The sequence below is a fragment of the Schistocerca americana genome, chromosome 4 (assembly GCF_021461395.2).
Source record: "Schistocerca americana isolate TAMUIC-IGC-003095 chromosome 4, iqSchAmer2.1, whole genome shotgun sequence".
Classification (NCBI taxonomy): Eukaryota; Metazoa; Arthropoda; class Insecta; order Orthoptera; family Acrididae; genus Schistocerca; species Schistocerca americana.
In genome coordinates this window covers 321,342,488-321,357,958 of record NC_060122.1, presented here as the reverse complement: position 1 = coordinate 321,357,958, position 15,471 = coordinate 321,342,488, and the positions used below count along the sequence as shown (strand labels likewise).

Genomic DNA, 15,471 nt, shown 5'->3' with positions numbered 1-15,471 from the left:
CCGCAGTTGTCCCATTGGTTTGATTGTATTTTTGGTGGGAAATGTTACTGTATTATTTATATGTATCTTCGTGTTTGTTGCCATGTGTATGTAGTGACGTCATAGACACACTTAAAATAGACATTTCCGGCATATTGATGATGGGTGGAATCAGACACTTATGTATCAAATAGTCATTCAAACACACTGTAAACCGTGCCTTATCTGAAACCAAGTTTTTAATGGTTGCTGACTTGCTGGCAGCTTATTGAAAATGCATGTTCCTGAATATTGGACCCCTTTTGGACCAAGGTAAGTAATTTTAGGTCTTTAAGTAGATTGCTGTTCCCATTTCTAGTACTGATATTATGTATTAAGCTATTGGTTGGAAATACTTGTAACAAATTTCATTAAGGAATAAATATACTAGGAAGCAGTGGTTAGAATACAAAGTTCCTTGAACAGGTTCCTACATGATGTTCTTGAATTGATACCACAAACGATTTTTATTACACGCTTTTACATGCGAAAAACTTTTGCTACGTTTGATGAGTTACCACAGAATATGTTCCCTTATGAAATAATAGAATGAAAAAATGTGGTATGCCCTTCCCAACTGAATTTATTATCGAGTTGTAGTCCCAGAAATGTAACACTGTCAACCTTTTCGATCTGCATGTCTTCATATGTTATAAACATGCTGTCGCGGGAGAAATCGAGCAGTTTGCAAATCTGACATAAAACTTGGATTAGCGTACTCACACTTTCCCCAATAGGACTAGCTTTTACAGCACAGGAGTAAACGAATCTGTCACATTACGTATATTTTTTGTTGTATTACAAGGCTGTACACTTTATTCTATTATGTGAGCAGCACAAGAAATTAAGCTTCGAATTTAACCTACAGTACTCAGTTTACATATTACTTCATACTTAAAAACGCACGTTGTTAGCATTTTACTTAAACAGTGCTTTGGCGAAGTTCCGCGTACTTTCTGTCGCAGCTGCGAAGATAATATTTCTAATAGCGACCGATAACCTACAAACATATAATCTGAAACACTAATAATCGTTCTAACATCAACTAAAATGTACCCGGAGTTAATAAGCTGAGGTTATGACACGATTCATACGACATTCCTGCTATTTCACACTAGTCGCAGTTATACTGATAACTAAACTGATGGATTCCAACTATGTCGTTATTTAACTGTCGGAGTTATCGGTATTCGCTAGCGAAAAATAACTTGGCAGTTATTAATAACCGTTAACGATAACGGTTATCAAAGAATAACTGGAACTGTGATAACGGTTACTCCAAAATAACCGTTTGGCCCACCTCTACTGTTAGAAATAGGTTCGATTTACTTTTCCAGAGAGCGCCAGAAAACAGGCACTATTGTGCGTGTGCAACTGCAGTGGTGTAGGAAGTTCGTTTGTATAAAGCACTAAAAGAGCTTACATTACACATAAAAGAAACAGGGCATCAGAGGGTACTACAAAGAGCATCGGAATTTCGTAAACCATACTAAAATGCATAATTCGGATTGAAGTGCGAATTGGCTTTTTCCAGAATCACAATGAAGTAGGTCCCATCTGATATTAAGCTTTTCAGTGTGGTTTTTGGGATGTAAATTTTCATGGAGTACCAGTACTCTACGATCTCATTTTTGGTTCTTTATTATGGCATAATGCCATATATGGCAGAAGATAATAATGTGCACTTGAAATTCAGCGAAAAGTTGGAACTAGCCAATACTGTAGAATGAAACACTTCGTATCAAATAAAATGATTGCCTCAGCGGAAAGATTAACAAAGCTAAATTTCTTTAGCAAACCTGCAAAAATAACTTCACTGTTCTGCAAGGAGATTAATGCTTAACTGCTACTAACTTGGCAAATAAAATAAAATTAGAAAACTGAAATTAATAATATATTTCTGCCCTCCGTAATTATGTGAATGTATTTTAATTCACTTGATAGCTCCCGGCCACAGAAATCCGTTTTGTTTTCATTTGACTTGGGAGCTGTACACGAAGAGAAGCAGCGAAATCACTTAACGTAAACACGTGTCACGTGGAGGTTAACCCTCTCCCCACTACAACTCTGTGCAAACGTGAATCTGGCAGCTAGGGCGCGCGAGAAAAAATTTTCTCGTTTGCATCTGGCTGCTTGCTGCTGCTACCGATACAGCTAACAGCCAAACTTCAAGTAGCGGGAGAAGGCACTGCATATACGCGAGTCAAATGCGCATGCGCAACAGACCGCTGGCAATTGGTCAAACGAACCTAATGTGAACAGTTGTGACGTCATGCTCATAGCATGCAGTTTATTGTTACGAAGAATTACAGTCTGCGCCCTACGGCCTTTGACATATTTTTGCTATTTGCAAACGCTTGTGCATGCACGGTTTTGTTGTTGTTGTAAATTGCACATTTCCTTTGTCACTAAAGTTTTATTTTTTTCCCCTCTCGTTTATATTTTATTGCTGCAGTATCATTCTCCAGCAGCAGGATACAATAACATTCTTTGCTAGAGAATCAATTCTGCAGCCAAAATTAAAAAAAATTTTAACTGAAAGCTAAAACAATGAAAAATTCACGGAATCCCGAAAAATTCCCGGGTTTTTCCCCGGTTTTCTCCCGGATGAAAAAATTCCCAGTTCATTCAAATACTTGAAACATTATATACCAGTGTCAAACAAGAATAAGTAGAAATGAAACTGTTTTTGAGAACCTCCTTAAAATTGATTTAACTTTTGGTATACTTGTTCTCCTCTTATAAAAATCAATCATAAAAGCAAAACTATGAAGAACAATGTTAAGTGGTACACAGATGAACTTACCAATATTAGGCAAAATATGATGTCTTTGTACCATACGTATAAAACGTCTCCTAAATATGGAACTGAGCAGAACAATGAATTGCGCAAAAGCTTATGTTGAATGTAAGACAACGCACAGAATTAAGCTTAGACTGGAAAAAAGAACAGTGTACGAAAGGCACATTGAAGGTGCTCCTAATTAATGCAAATACTAATGCAACTGATTTACTTAAACAACATCAACTTTGCAACTACAGATTTAAAAGGAGGACAATCACACCCACTGAGTTCAAAAAAGTTGTGTCATGGTTCTCAAACTCCAAGGAAATGAAGTACTCTTGGTTGTCCAATTACAAAATTGGAAACACAGTGCATATAATATTGAACTATTGGCCTTTCTTTTTAACAGGTGTCTAGAGTCTGGCACATTTCCTACAATACTAAAAATATCAAAGGTTATTCCAGTGTACAAAATAGGGCACAAGCATAATCTCAAAATTACTGACCAGTTTCAGTAGTTCCTATTTTCTCTAAAATATTTGAATCTATTGTCTATAACCAACTAAACAACTACTTTGAGTCGCAAATCTACTTTCTAGTGGTCAATTTGGTTTCAGTAAGGGAAGAAATACTACCACTGATTTTTTCTCAATTGTGAATGAGTAATAACAACTTTTTAGAATAACAATTAAGCTTCACTTTTTGTGTACTTTAAGTAAGCCATCTGATTGTCTTTCTTGTACCTTACTTGCTAATCTCAAATTCTATGACGTACAAGAGCTCTGCATTGGCAGTAATTGTACCACACCTAAACAATAGGAAACAGTTTGTCAGAAACAGGCATTCACTTCTCCAAGAAGTTAGAACAGGGGTCTCATAAGGTTCTGTCCTTGGGACCTTCTTTTTTATAATTACTGTCAATGATTTTCCCCACTGTGTTCCCAACTCTGTTATTTGTTATGCCAACAACACAACTTTGCTAGCTCAGCATGAGAACACATTAGTTCTGCAAGATATGATGCAAGATGGAATGGCAGCGGCACTAAACTGATTCTAATCAAATACACTGCTTTACAACTCCGATAAAAACCAGCAAATTATACTAGGATTGTCAAAAGAGAGAGAGGTGAAAGCAGTTAACATTCTAAGAACTCATGTAGAGTCTAAGTTAACCCAGGAAACACAATCAACCACACCTGTACAAAAAATAAATTTAAATATAACTAGGCAGAGGCTGGCAAGAACAGAGAATTCCCATCTAATCAATAGCTGAAGAATATTTAATGAACCTCCATTTTCTTCTCTGTCAGCTCACATAACTAGCTTCAGAAGCAAGCTATCAAACTGGTTACTTGTTAATCCTTTTTATGATATAACAGAAGTCATGAATATAAAATCAATTGACAATTTTTAAGGTTTTCATTGTGTGACATCACTGATTAACGGTTTATTATTTTAGTGTTTATCCTATCACTTCTAGGTTCGATTTTGATTATGTAATAGGCTTGTTTAGTTTTAAGGTACTACTGAAGGAAAATGTAATATGCCATCAATGTAAAATGCTTATTCTGCCCCAGTTGGTCAATGGTAAATTAAGAATCTGAATCTAAATACATGATGTACAGATGACAGTGATTTGAAATCACAGACTAACAGAGCAAAAATGCTGCAACAGAATTTGTACATCACTTGTTCCTCAGTGAACAATAAATCAAAACATCTTACATCAGTGCTTAAATGTGGCAACATATAAGCTTGTAATAATGAATACATACACACCTGTATTAAATGGTATAACATAAATGTTGCAATCCCAGCTTTTCTCCATTCTGGTCTTGTAAAAATGAATGAAATATACGCCTCAACATTAGATACATCTGGCACCATTATCGCAAAACCTACTATAAGCTTCTTGTAAAGCACAACACAGGTGAATTCTGGATAATGTAGACATTCAGAAACTGTGAAATGAAATTGGATCATAATTAATACACCAAGAGACACAGAGAACATACATACTTCGAAGATAATTTTTTTCACTCCTCTCATAAAACGGTAGTTACCATTCAGAATTAAGATACACATTCAACATTCATTCAGAGATTTCAGCATGTAATGAGCTCATTACTTTTCTAAATGTGAAAGGCAGTGTCAGCGAAAGTGACAGTGGGAAACTGAAAAGTTTTTGCAAATCCATACTATGTACGAAGGGCAGTCAAATGAAAACAAGACAGACTATATAACAAGCATGTCATGGCCGACTTCAATATTGAAGATAAGAAACAGGACTGGTCAAGTCTAGTGGAATTTTTGGCTGCAGAGGGAGTGCCAGGACGTGAAATTCATGCCCGAATGTCCGCTGTTTATGGCGAACACAGTATGTCACGTGTACGTATGTTTGCTTGGAATAAATGATTTTGAGAAGGTCTGGTGTTACTGAAAGAATACAACCACTAGGACAGGCCCATTTCGTTACCCCTTCTGTTAAAGATGCAATGGCAACTGCCATCAGAAATGACTGACAGTGGAAGATCGAAGACATCTGGCTTATTTTGGGCATTAGTCATGGGATTGCTCATGCCATCATGACAGAGCATCTGAAGTTCCAGAAAATCTGTGCCCCACAGTCTGACGAAGGAGTATAAGTTGAATAAAATGTCAACATCATTCCATCACCTGGAACGGTATCATAATGAAGGATATCGTTTTGTGGTCAATACTGTCACAGGATATGAAATATGGCATCATAAATTTGAGCCGGTGAGCAGGAGTCGAAGCCAACAATGGAAGCACACAGATTAACCCCCACCAAAAAAATAAAAAATCATGCACGACAGCTCTGGGAAAATCATGATGACATTTTTCTTTGACCTCAAGGGCCCACTCCTAACTGACTTTCTGGAACAGGGTGCCACATTTAACACACAGCAGTATGCGGACACTCTGCAAAAATTGAAGTGCACTGTCAAGTCCAAACACTCAGGAATGCTGAGGGACAGAATCAGTTTTTTTGTTGCAGGATAATGCCTGCCCACGTGCTGCCAAGGTTGTTTCTATTACACTGCAGAAGTTTCACTGGAAACCCCCAATGCATCTCCCACACAGTCTCAATCTCTCCCTGTATGATATCCATACTTCTGAAGTGCTGAGGAAAGGCTTTTGTGACCATCAATTTGCTTCACATGAAGACCTGCACATCTTGGTACACTCATTGTTCCATTGGCAACTGTAAACATTTTTCCATTAAGGCACTGACCATCCTGTCTCTCAGCGGGACAAATGTATTAACAGTTACAGTTACTACTTTTGAAATAATAAACAGTTTACTTACTTTTTTCTCATCTGCCTCATTTGCATTTGACTGTCCCTTACATGTAAAAGCTGTCTGTGTTCAGTGGCAATGAGGGCAGGGTAGTAGCAGTACGTTTGACACACTATTCTGGTGTGTGTGTGTGTGTGTGTGTGTGTGTGTGTGTGTGTTTGTTTATGCAGAACAGCACCATACATCATTATTATTATGCACATATTGTTCGTGGAGGTGGGTATCCTTCACCTGTGGAGTTGTATTCAATATTCACAACTGTCATATTTGGGTAGAAGAGAATACCCACGCCACCTACAACCAAGATTATTGAAGACAGTTTACAATAAATTTATGGGTTACCACAGTATCAGATAACTTGATTGGATGACTGCATGCCTCCTCTTTAACTTCCCCTTAGTGATAACTATATGAAGTGTTGTTGGAATTAGTGGACAACATGCCACTTGCAGTCCATTGATGTATGTGATTCCAGCATGATGAGGCAATCACTTCCTTTGTTGAGTCTGACATAAGTCACTGGATGAAGTTTCCATGTATGGGTTCCTTTCCTCACACTCCCCCCCCCCCTCTCCCCTTCCACAACCCTTCAAAGTTTGACAGAAATGTTTTGTCACAAAGAAATCATTAAATGATTGAACACATGTGGCATACGAGGAGCTATGTATACAGAGGAGCAACAAATTGAAGAGGCTTTGAATGTGTGTCCCAGGAAAGATATTCCAGATAATTCCTACCAAAGTAAAGATTGTAATCATACTGTCATTTTGACATAGCCTTCTCTTTCAATGCTTTGCATTACACGGCCACAGAGTTGAGTGAAGCTGAGCATTACCACCCCATTCTTCCATTTGTCCCTAACCATGCGCCGGCAGTCTGAGTCAGTGAGTCAGTATATATGTTGTGCAGATGGACAACCATATCATACAAGCACCACAGCATTAAGTAAAAGTATGAGTTTTCATCTAGGAAAAGTGTACTCACACAATATCTGGTGAAAAGACAGTGGATGCTAATAAAAGAACTATATACCCACTCGTGATACTGTCAGGTCAATAACAGCAGGAACACTGAAATATTTTTGTACTATGATGAAGCAAAAAGGAAATGAGCATTCAACCACACCAGGACTGAATTAGAGACAGTATGATTTTGGTACTAAAAATGGAACCTTGTGTACCTACCATCGAATATATGAGATCTGTGATCACACAACGGTCTGACAACAAATTTCAGAATGATCCTATTTATTATACATATGCTGTCTAGTGGAGAGGGATACAAAGATTAGTATGTAATACACACGGAAGCAGACAATAGCAAAATAAGGTTTATGTAGGAACAGGATGACTGAAAAAGGAAAAGCTGTGGTACTGTTTTGAGTTCACGAAACACTAAGAACTTTCTTTAATTAATGTATTTCCAAAAAGTAATGTTTATCACTAGATGATGATAGTTTTTATTATTCCATACTATTAATAACAAATTTTCAGTTTAAAATAATAACTGAAAAGTGTTTTGATTTTAGCTCGAAAGATATGGAAGCGTGAAAGGAAGACAAACTCTATATGAGAATATTTACTTATCAGCTGCAAAATCAAGAAACTCTCTGAGTGTGCCAGCAAGAACAAGAACAAGAACAGGAGCAGGAAGACGAAGAAGAAAAAAAAAAAACATTAAATACAGTTATTAGAGTTACAAATTCCAAAACTCAAGCTCTAACACATTTTTATATACATTTGATACAGCTGTTCTTTTTATACCCATCTCCATTCTAACAAAGTGTTTGATTTTAACAAGATTTTCACTGGAATTATGAAATTCTCACAGTTAGCTCAGTTATTATGATAACACGTTTTTTCCATTAATGTAAAATTGTTTAAAGCTTACCATCAATTCCAGGATAAAAATACTCGTGACACAGAGCATTAATCACAGGCACATGCTCACGCTGTATGTAACAGTAGTCTATAGGATGTAACTGAAGTGGCTGCCATGACGGATTGGTTCTGTTAGTTTTCTCATCCAATTCCTGAAGGAATTTCATCCAGAGAGGTTTTGAATCCCAGTCTTGACGAATGTATGGTTTAATCATTCTACAGTATTAAAGAAATTGAGAGTGTCAATAAAAACTCAATTAGAATCAGACCTGTCAAATAATATTACAACAGAAAATTGTACTTTAAGAAATTCTTTTGGCAGGAGATCGATTGAAGGAACTTCCTGAAAAATATACTAAACAAACAGTGGAATAAAACATGCAATTGGAACTTCTACAACAATTCTCCTTGATATCAAATCACTATTCTGCTGTGCCACATATAGCACATAAAACTTTGTCTTTTTTTTTTTTAAATCAGTTTTATGTTTGTCCCCTTAACAACTAACAACAAAGTTTCTTTATTATCTAGTACCTCAAAACAATAAAAACGAGACAGCTTGCATTGCTAAGAAACCTTCTGTTGTGCGACTGTTTTTGAATCTGAACTGCGTCCACTGTGACAGAAAATTTAATAATTCCTTAAGCAGAGGAAAAGTTGTTCACAGAAGACTTATACAGTGCAACAGTTGGTAAAAACAGTGTAACTGAAAGGGTGATATGGGAAGGTCTATGTCCCCCCCGGTCTCTCTCTCTCTCTCTCTCTCTCTCTCTCTCTCTCTGTTTGTGTGTGTGTGTGTGTGTGTGTGTGTGTGTGTGTGAATTGTTGTACTCTACTCCTTATATTATTTATAATCCACCAGGAAGCTGATAAGGTTCAGACAGAGTTGATTTGGGAGCATATGTGGTACTGTTTTGGGCTCACGAGACACTAAGAACTTTCTTTAATTACTGTATTTCCAAAAAGTAGTGTTTACCACTAGATGATGATAGTTTTTATTATTCCATACTATTAATAACAAATTTTCAGTTTAAAATTATTTTGTAGGAAAATGTGGAGACTTTCATTTTAATTGGTCTGAATCATGAAAATATTATCAATGAATCTCAATGTAGCGTTTTGTGGTGCAAAAACCCATAAATAAAGTGCGACAGACTATTAATACAATGATAAATGTAAAATACCTGTGCGAGAGATAAATACTCCGTGGAATCTAAGCATCTCCGTGCGAACTTGATAACAAAGATATACAGACTGTATTAAGCTACGGCAAAGAGATAATTATTCCATGTTGGACATTGGAAGAGAGATGTTCTATGTCGGATTGAGAGGAAATTGATGGAAGCCGCCATTAAGGTAGTAATTTATGTTTTATGGTATTGAAGAAAATAAATACGTATAAAAGCACAAAAGGAGTATCAGGTGTGTAGAGTTCATAACCCTTAAGCATTTCAAAAGAAATATTCAATGATTACAAAGATGCAAGTCGTTCAGAAGTGTTGTGTGGTTTGACGGTGCGAACCTGCAGTTTTACACGGTTTTGGGATTCATCGACAATATTTATCCGAAGACCTAAATAATTTTAGAACTAAAGTTGGACACCACATTCCATACACATGACACAGCATAGCACTTGGCTGAACCGATTGATTTTCGTAAAGCAATAAATTATCTTTAGCAATTTCAGATGGAGAAGTTCCAGCAAGGAGACTCAATGAGATTTGCTGCTGCGAAACGCATATGGTATTAACATATTCTTTAACTTACGGCGAACAGTAAGCAATATAGACTTCATAACCACCGCAAACATAATTAAAAGGACTCAACCTATATAAAAGGAGCAAACAGTAAAAAGGAATCACTAAAACAAACAATAAATAAAAATCAGTTAATAATAATATGCACTCACATTACTAAAATGCTCATTAATTAATAGAGAGAATACAAATAAGAACTTTAAATCAACCAAACAAGGCATTTTAAGAGTTGAGTGAAGAGGAAGGATTCCTCTAATTGCTCAGCGCACCAATTTGTTTAAAATGGGGACATGTCAGTATCTATGGCAGTTCCAAAGACAAACAAAAACTGGAGATGAGGATAGTGCTAGTGGTGGATAGAGACATAGCATACACTGTTACAAGCAAGGAGTATGCTAGTAATAATACAGGGACTGTAGAGTGGTCATGGAAGAAGTGAGCAAAGCCTTGAATCCAGTAAACCTATGTTAAAATGTAATGTATTAACAAAATTATGTAAAATTAATTGGTGGCGTGTTTGTCACTGTTAGTAGTAGTTTATCCTGTAGTGAAGTAGAAGTGGATAGTTCCTGTGAATTATTATGGGTGGAGGTTACATTCAACAACGAGCTACATTAATAGTTGGCTCCTTTTACCGACCTCCCAACTCAGCAGCATTAGTGGCAGAACAAGTGAGAGAAAATTTGGAATACATTTCACACAAATTTTCTCAGCATGTTATAGTCTTAGGTGAAGCAAGATGGCGGCCACTGAGTGACGCGCGTTTCTTTGGCTCGCAAGTTTTTCCGCTCATTGAAGGTGTTACAGAGAAGTGCGGCAGTCCACAACGTGTACATCCGACTAAACAAGTGTTACTTGCCGTGGTGTGTTGTTCTCCATTGATTACCACAAGTGATAAGTGATAAGTGAGTGAAAAATGGGAAGAGCACGAGTAAGCGGCAGCAGGCGAGGCTACAGGGGCGCAGGCAGCGCGGGCGTCCGGTCTCCGGCGGCAGGTGAGGCCTCGCTTCCCGACATCGGGGAGCTCGTCCGGTCCCAGGTGAGTGCGGCGCTGCACAGTAAAGACACGCTAGACGTAATAGTGCAATCCATCACGGACTCTGTGACGGCCGCGGTCATGGACAAACTGCAAGAGTCTGTCGGGCGAAACAGCACCGAAATCCAGTCTCTTAAAAAGTCCTTGGCCGCACAAGAGAAAAAAGCCGCCGACCTAGAAGCTAAACTGTCTGCGGCCACCGATGAAATTGAGCAGTATCAGCGAAGGAACAGCTTGCGCTTGTTCGGGGTAGCTGAAAACGATCGTGAAAACACCGACGACCTGGCCATTAGCCTCGTGCGTGAAAAACTTGGTGTGCAGATCGACGTGGCCGATATTGACAGAAGCCACCGTGTTGGGCGCAGGATACCAGGTGCGATGAAACCCAGGCCCATAATAATTAAATTTGTGTCATACCGGAAAAGAGCTGAAGTGTTTGCTCAGAAAAGAAAACTCGCCAAGAGTGGGTTTACCCTGAGGGAAGATCTGACGCGCGAAAGTCTAAAAGTTTTGAACACTGCGATTACACAGTTCGGCCTTCAAAATGTATGGACCCAGGATGGCAGGATCGTAGTCAAGACGGAAGGAGGGAGGAAAACGGTGACGAACATGTCCGAACCGAAAGACTGAGCGAAATCTCGCGAGACACAAAGTCTCATATTTTACTCTGTCTAATATAAGTTAATTTTTATTCTTTCTTTTCATTTTTTTACGTAAATATTGCTTCGTTATTTCTATATGTACCATAAGTACTCTATTTAAAATCAGTCAATTGTTTCACATAAATATTGCTTCTTTAGTTGCCTATCATAAGTGCTCATTTATATTCATATTGTCAGTCAAACGGGAATTAACATTCTCCATTAACAGGAATCTCCTTAAAACCGCCTTTCTATATCTGTTATTTTCATCCTCGTCACTACCACTACTACTACTACTATCTTTTTCGTAACCACTACTGCCACTTTCCATCTTTCTTTTCGCTCCCTTCTCCGATAGCTCCAGCTTGTTTTTCACCTTTAGCCCACAGACGCTTGAGTCAGTCACGACCTTGGACACACCTGTAAATATGTCTTCCCCCGCGAAATCCAGCTTTTGTCCCTCTTCCGGCCAGCAGGTAGACAGAGCGCGCTCGGTCCTACAGGCGGCCACAATGGGACAGACCGTTCCGGCGGTGGGCTCTTTGTGGCCCACGCAAACGCTCAGTTGCTAACGGCTCACTTCGACGAGTTCTGTGACCTGTTCTGCCAATCGCTGTTCCATATTATCCTCGTCTCTGAAACTTGGTTGAAACCAAACATTTCTTCCGACGCTATCCGAATCACTGGTTACTCTCTCCTAAGGGCAGATCGTGAAACACGACGCGGGGGTTGTGTGGGTGCCTATATTCGCTCTGATCTGAGACCTACTATACTATGCACATCGGATGCAAAGGGCGAAGGAGAAGCAGAGTTCTTGTTTTTCGAAATAAATACATCAAATCAGAAACTGCTAATTGGAGTAATATATAAACCTCCAAATGTCGGTGCTATGTCCTCCTTTCAGTCTGCCCTGTCCTCACTCGTGACACTGTATGAACACATAATCATTATGGGCGACACAAACATCGACTTACAGTTAAAATCTCCCTCTGCAGAAAAAACTTAGTAGACTGTTCCACTACAATGATATGAGTTTAACACTGCTGGACCCAACTCATCACACGCCACACAGCCATACACTCATAGATATAATAGCAACAAAGCGACCAGATAAAATAATTCGCGCCAATCAGACATCCGCTCCAGGACACTCTGCTCATGACGTGATTTTCTTAAATTACTCAGTACATACTACCAAAGAAAAATCTCACCTGGTAACCTACAGAAACCTAAAAAATGTTAACCATGACGCTCTTCAAAAGGATTGCTCAGACATCCCTTGGCATGATATAAGCAATGAACCGACTTTAGACGGAAAAATTCGGGAATTATGTCGCAAAATTATTGCACTGTATGATAAACATGCTCCTCAATGCACTGTCAAGGTAAAGAGAGCTCCCGCTCCGTGGCTCACCACTGCATTACGCCAGTTAATGAATGAACGTGATGCTGCACATAGGGCCTTCAAGCGTAACCCAACTCCCGAGGCGTACGAAGCTTATAGGAAACTCCGAAATAGAACCAAGCAAAGCGTGAGGAATGCCAAAATCAGACATGCCCGCTCTGTCGTATGCGGCATATCAAAACCTGCTGCACTGTGGAAAAAGCTGCGCAGTTTCGGTATAGGGAAGCGAAGATCTGACGCTGTTTATCAAGCGTCTGCAGAAGAATTAAACGATTTCTTCTCAACAACCGTAAACTGCCACGCAGCGACAAATTACCAGCCCCAAGATATCAATCTCTCGAGAGACAAGTTTTTCCTAAAACATGTCACTACCGGCACAGTACACAAGGCAATTATGAGAATCTCTTCCGAGGCAGTAGGAAATGATGGAGTGAGCATTGGCATGATTAAGAACGTCGTAAACACTATTACCCCAGTTATCACAGACATCTTCAACCTGTCTCTTGTCAGTAGTACATATCCTACTGAGTGGAAGCAAAGCTTAATTCAACCTATACCCAAGACTGACAACCCTAAGTCGCCAGGTGACTACAGGCCGATCAGCATACTTCCTGCAATATCTAAAGCCCTAGAACACATCGTCCATGAACAGCTGACGGATTACCTCAAAACTCATAACATCCACGACAAATATCAGTCAGGCTTTCAAAAGCACCATAGTACAGCAACTGCATTAATCAAAGTAACTGATGACATTAAACATGCTATGGACAGACGTGAAGCTACCATCCTAACACTGCTTGATTTTAGCAAGGCTTTTGATACAGTTGACTTTGATGTATTACTAATTAAAATGAAGCAGCTGAATTTCTCAAACAGCGCAATACACTGGTTCGACAGCTACCTCAAAAACAGAAGGCAACAAGTCATTTGTGGGTCGGAAAAGTCATCATGGAAAAACGTGCGCTCTGGAGTTCCCCAAGGCTCCGTCCTTGGTCCATTACTCTTCTCACTGTACATTAATGATATTTCTTCAGTGATTCACTCCTGCAACTACCATCTATATGCCGACGACATCCAACTGTACATAAGTGCAAGCCCCAAGAACATTGCTGACGCAGTAGCGAGTATGAACGCAGATCTTTGCTCTGTTTCTCGATGGGCACAGAACCTAGGTCTGAAACTAAACCCCAAGAAATCCCAGGTCATACTTATATCTCATCCAAAGTTAATCAGTCGATACTTTCGCGAAACAGTCCCTCAAATACTCCTCAATGGTACCCAACTACCATACCAAAAAACAGTAAAAGACCTTGGAATAATCTTGGATGAACACCTAAACTGGGAAGAACAAACAGTCACAGCTTGCCGGAAATCGCTCTCCTCCCTACATGCAATTCAAAAATTTAGAAAAATATTTCCAACCCATGTTAAACAAAAATTAGTCCAAACACTAGTCTTGCCTAATCTTTACTACTGTGATGTAGTTCAACATGGCACAAATAATGAAAATTTGAGATGCCTCGAGCTAGTGATGAATGCTTGCGTTAGATACGTGTGCAATATACGGTTGTATGATCATATCAGTCCTTCATACTCCCAGCTAGGTTGGATACGCCCACATAAGGCACGCGATCTCCACACGATGTGCTTACTTCATCGATTTCTTAGCCACTGGTGCCCCCAATACTTATCTTCTCACATTAAACACCTATCATCATTCCACAACCGCAATACCAGATCGGATACGTCTAGCATCTTGGCTGTACCTTTACATAACACAAAATCTTTCTCCGTGTCATTCTCCATCTCAGCCATACGACTATGGAACGCGCTCCCCTGTGATCTGCGTCTTATCCAAAACCACTCAACATTCAAGAGGGAACTTAAGACTTACATATTAGGGACGGTATAGCCACCATTGTTGTGCCCCCCCTCATCTTTTTCTTTCTCCTCTCCATCATAGCTTCGAATTTTACCATTCTATTTCTCTTCCTCTAACCTATCTACCTCTTCTATATCTCTTTCACCCCATTCCATCGTCTTATGTCTCTGCTTGATGAGAATAACTCACAAGCTGCAAGAATATAACGAGTAAATTCCCAACTAGCAATAGGACTGACACTCATAAAAGAAAAATATGTTTACTTTCATATACATAGTCATTATTATTATTATTATTATTATCATTATTATTATTATTTTTATTATTCTTGATTGTTATAATTATTTTTTGATTGTTATCATTGTACTACTTTTATAATCTCTATTTTTTTTCTTTAACATTAATACTGTATAACATGTTATATGTCCTAATTTTCTGTAGACACTGAAATTTGTTGAATCTGAGTATGCCTGGTTAGGTGTAAGAGAGGGCCTGAAGGCCCTAATCTTGCCAGGTAAAATAAATGCATAAATAAATAAAAATAAATAAAGATTTCGATTTACCAGATATAGACTGGGACACTCAAATGTTTAGAACGAGTGGTAGGGACAGAGCATCGAGTGACATTATACTGAGTGCGCTATCCAAAAATTACCTCAAGTAATTAAACAGAGAACAGACTCGTGGAGATAACATCTTGGACCTACTGATAACAAACAGATCCCAACTTTTCGACTCTGTA

At 38.7% G+C, this 15,471-nt stretch overlaps 1 protein-coding gene across 3 annotated transcripts in view; it reads right to left on the bottom strand.

Annotated features, from left to right (window-relative positions):
* LOC124612403 (cysteine-rich protein 2-binding protein) overlaps positions 1 to 15,471 on the bottom strand; it is a 227,325-nt gene that overhangs the window by 51,442 nt on the left and 160,412 nt on the right. For all 3 annotated transcript variants that reach the window (XM_047140588.1, XM_047140587.1, XM_047140589.1), the window contains exons 9-10: positions 8,016 to 8,221; positions 4,583 to 4,764 (exon numbers count right to left, since the gene is read on the bottom strand). In XM_047140588.1, coding sequence (XP_046996544.1) covers positions 4,583 to 4,764; positions 8,016 to 8,221 — 388 coding nt within the window. The remainder of the gene's footprint in view (positions 1 to 4,582; positions 4,765 to 8,015; positions 8,222 to 15,471) is intronic.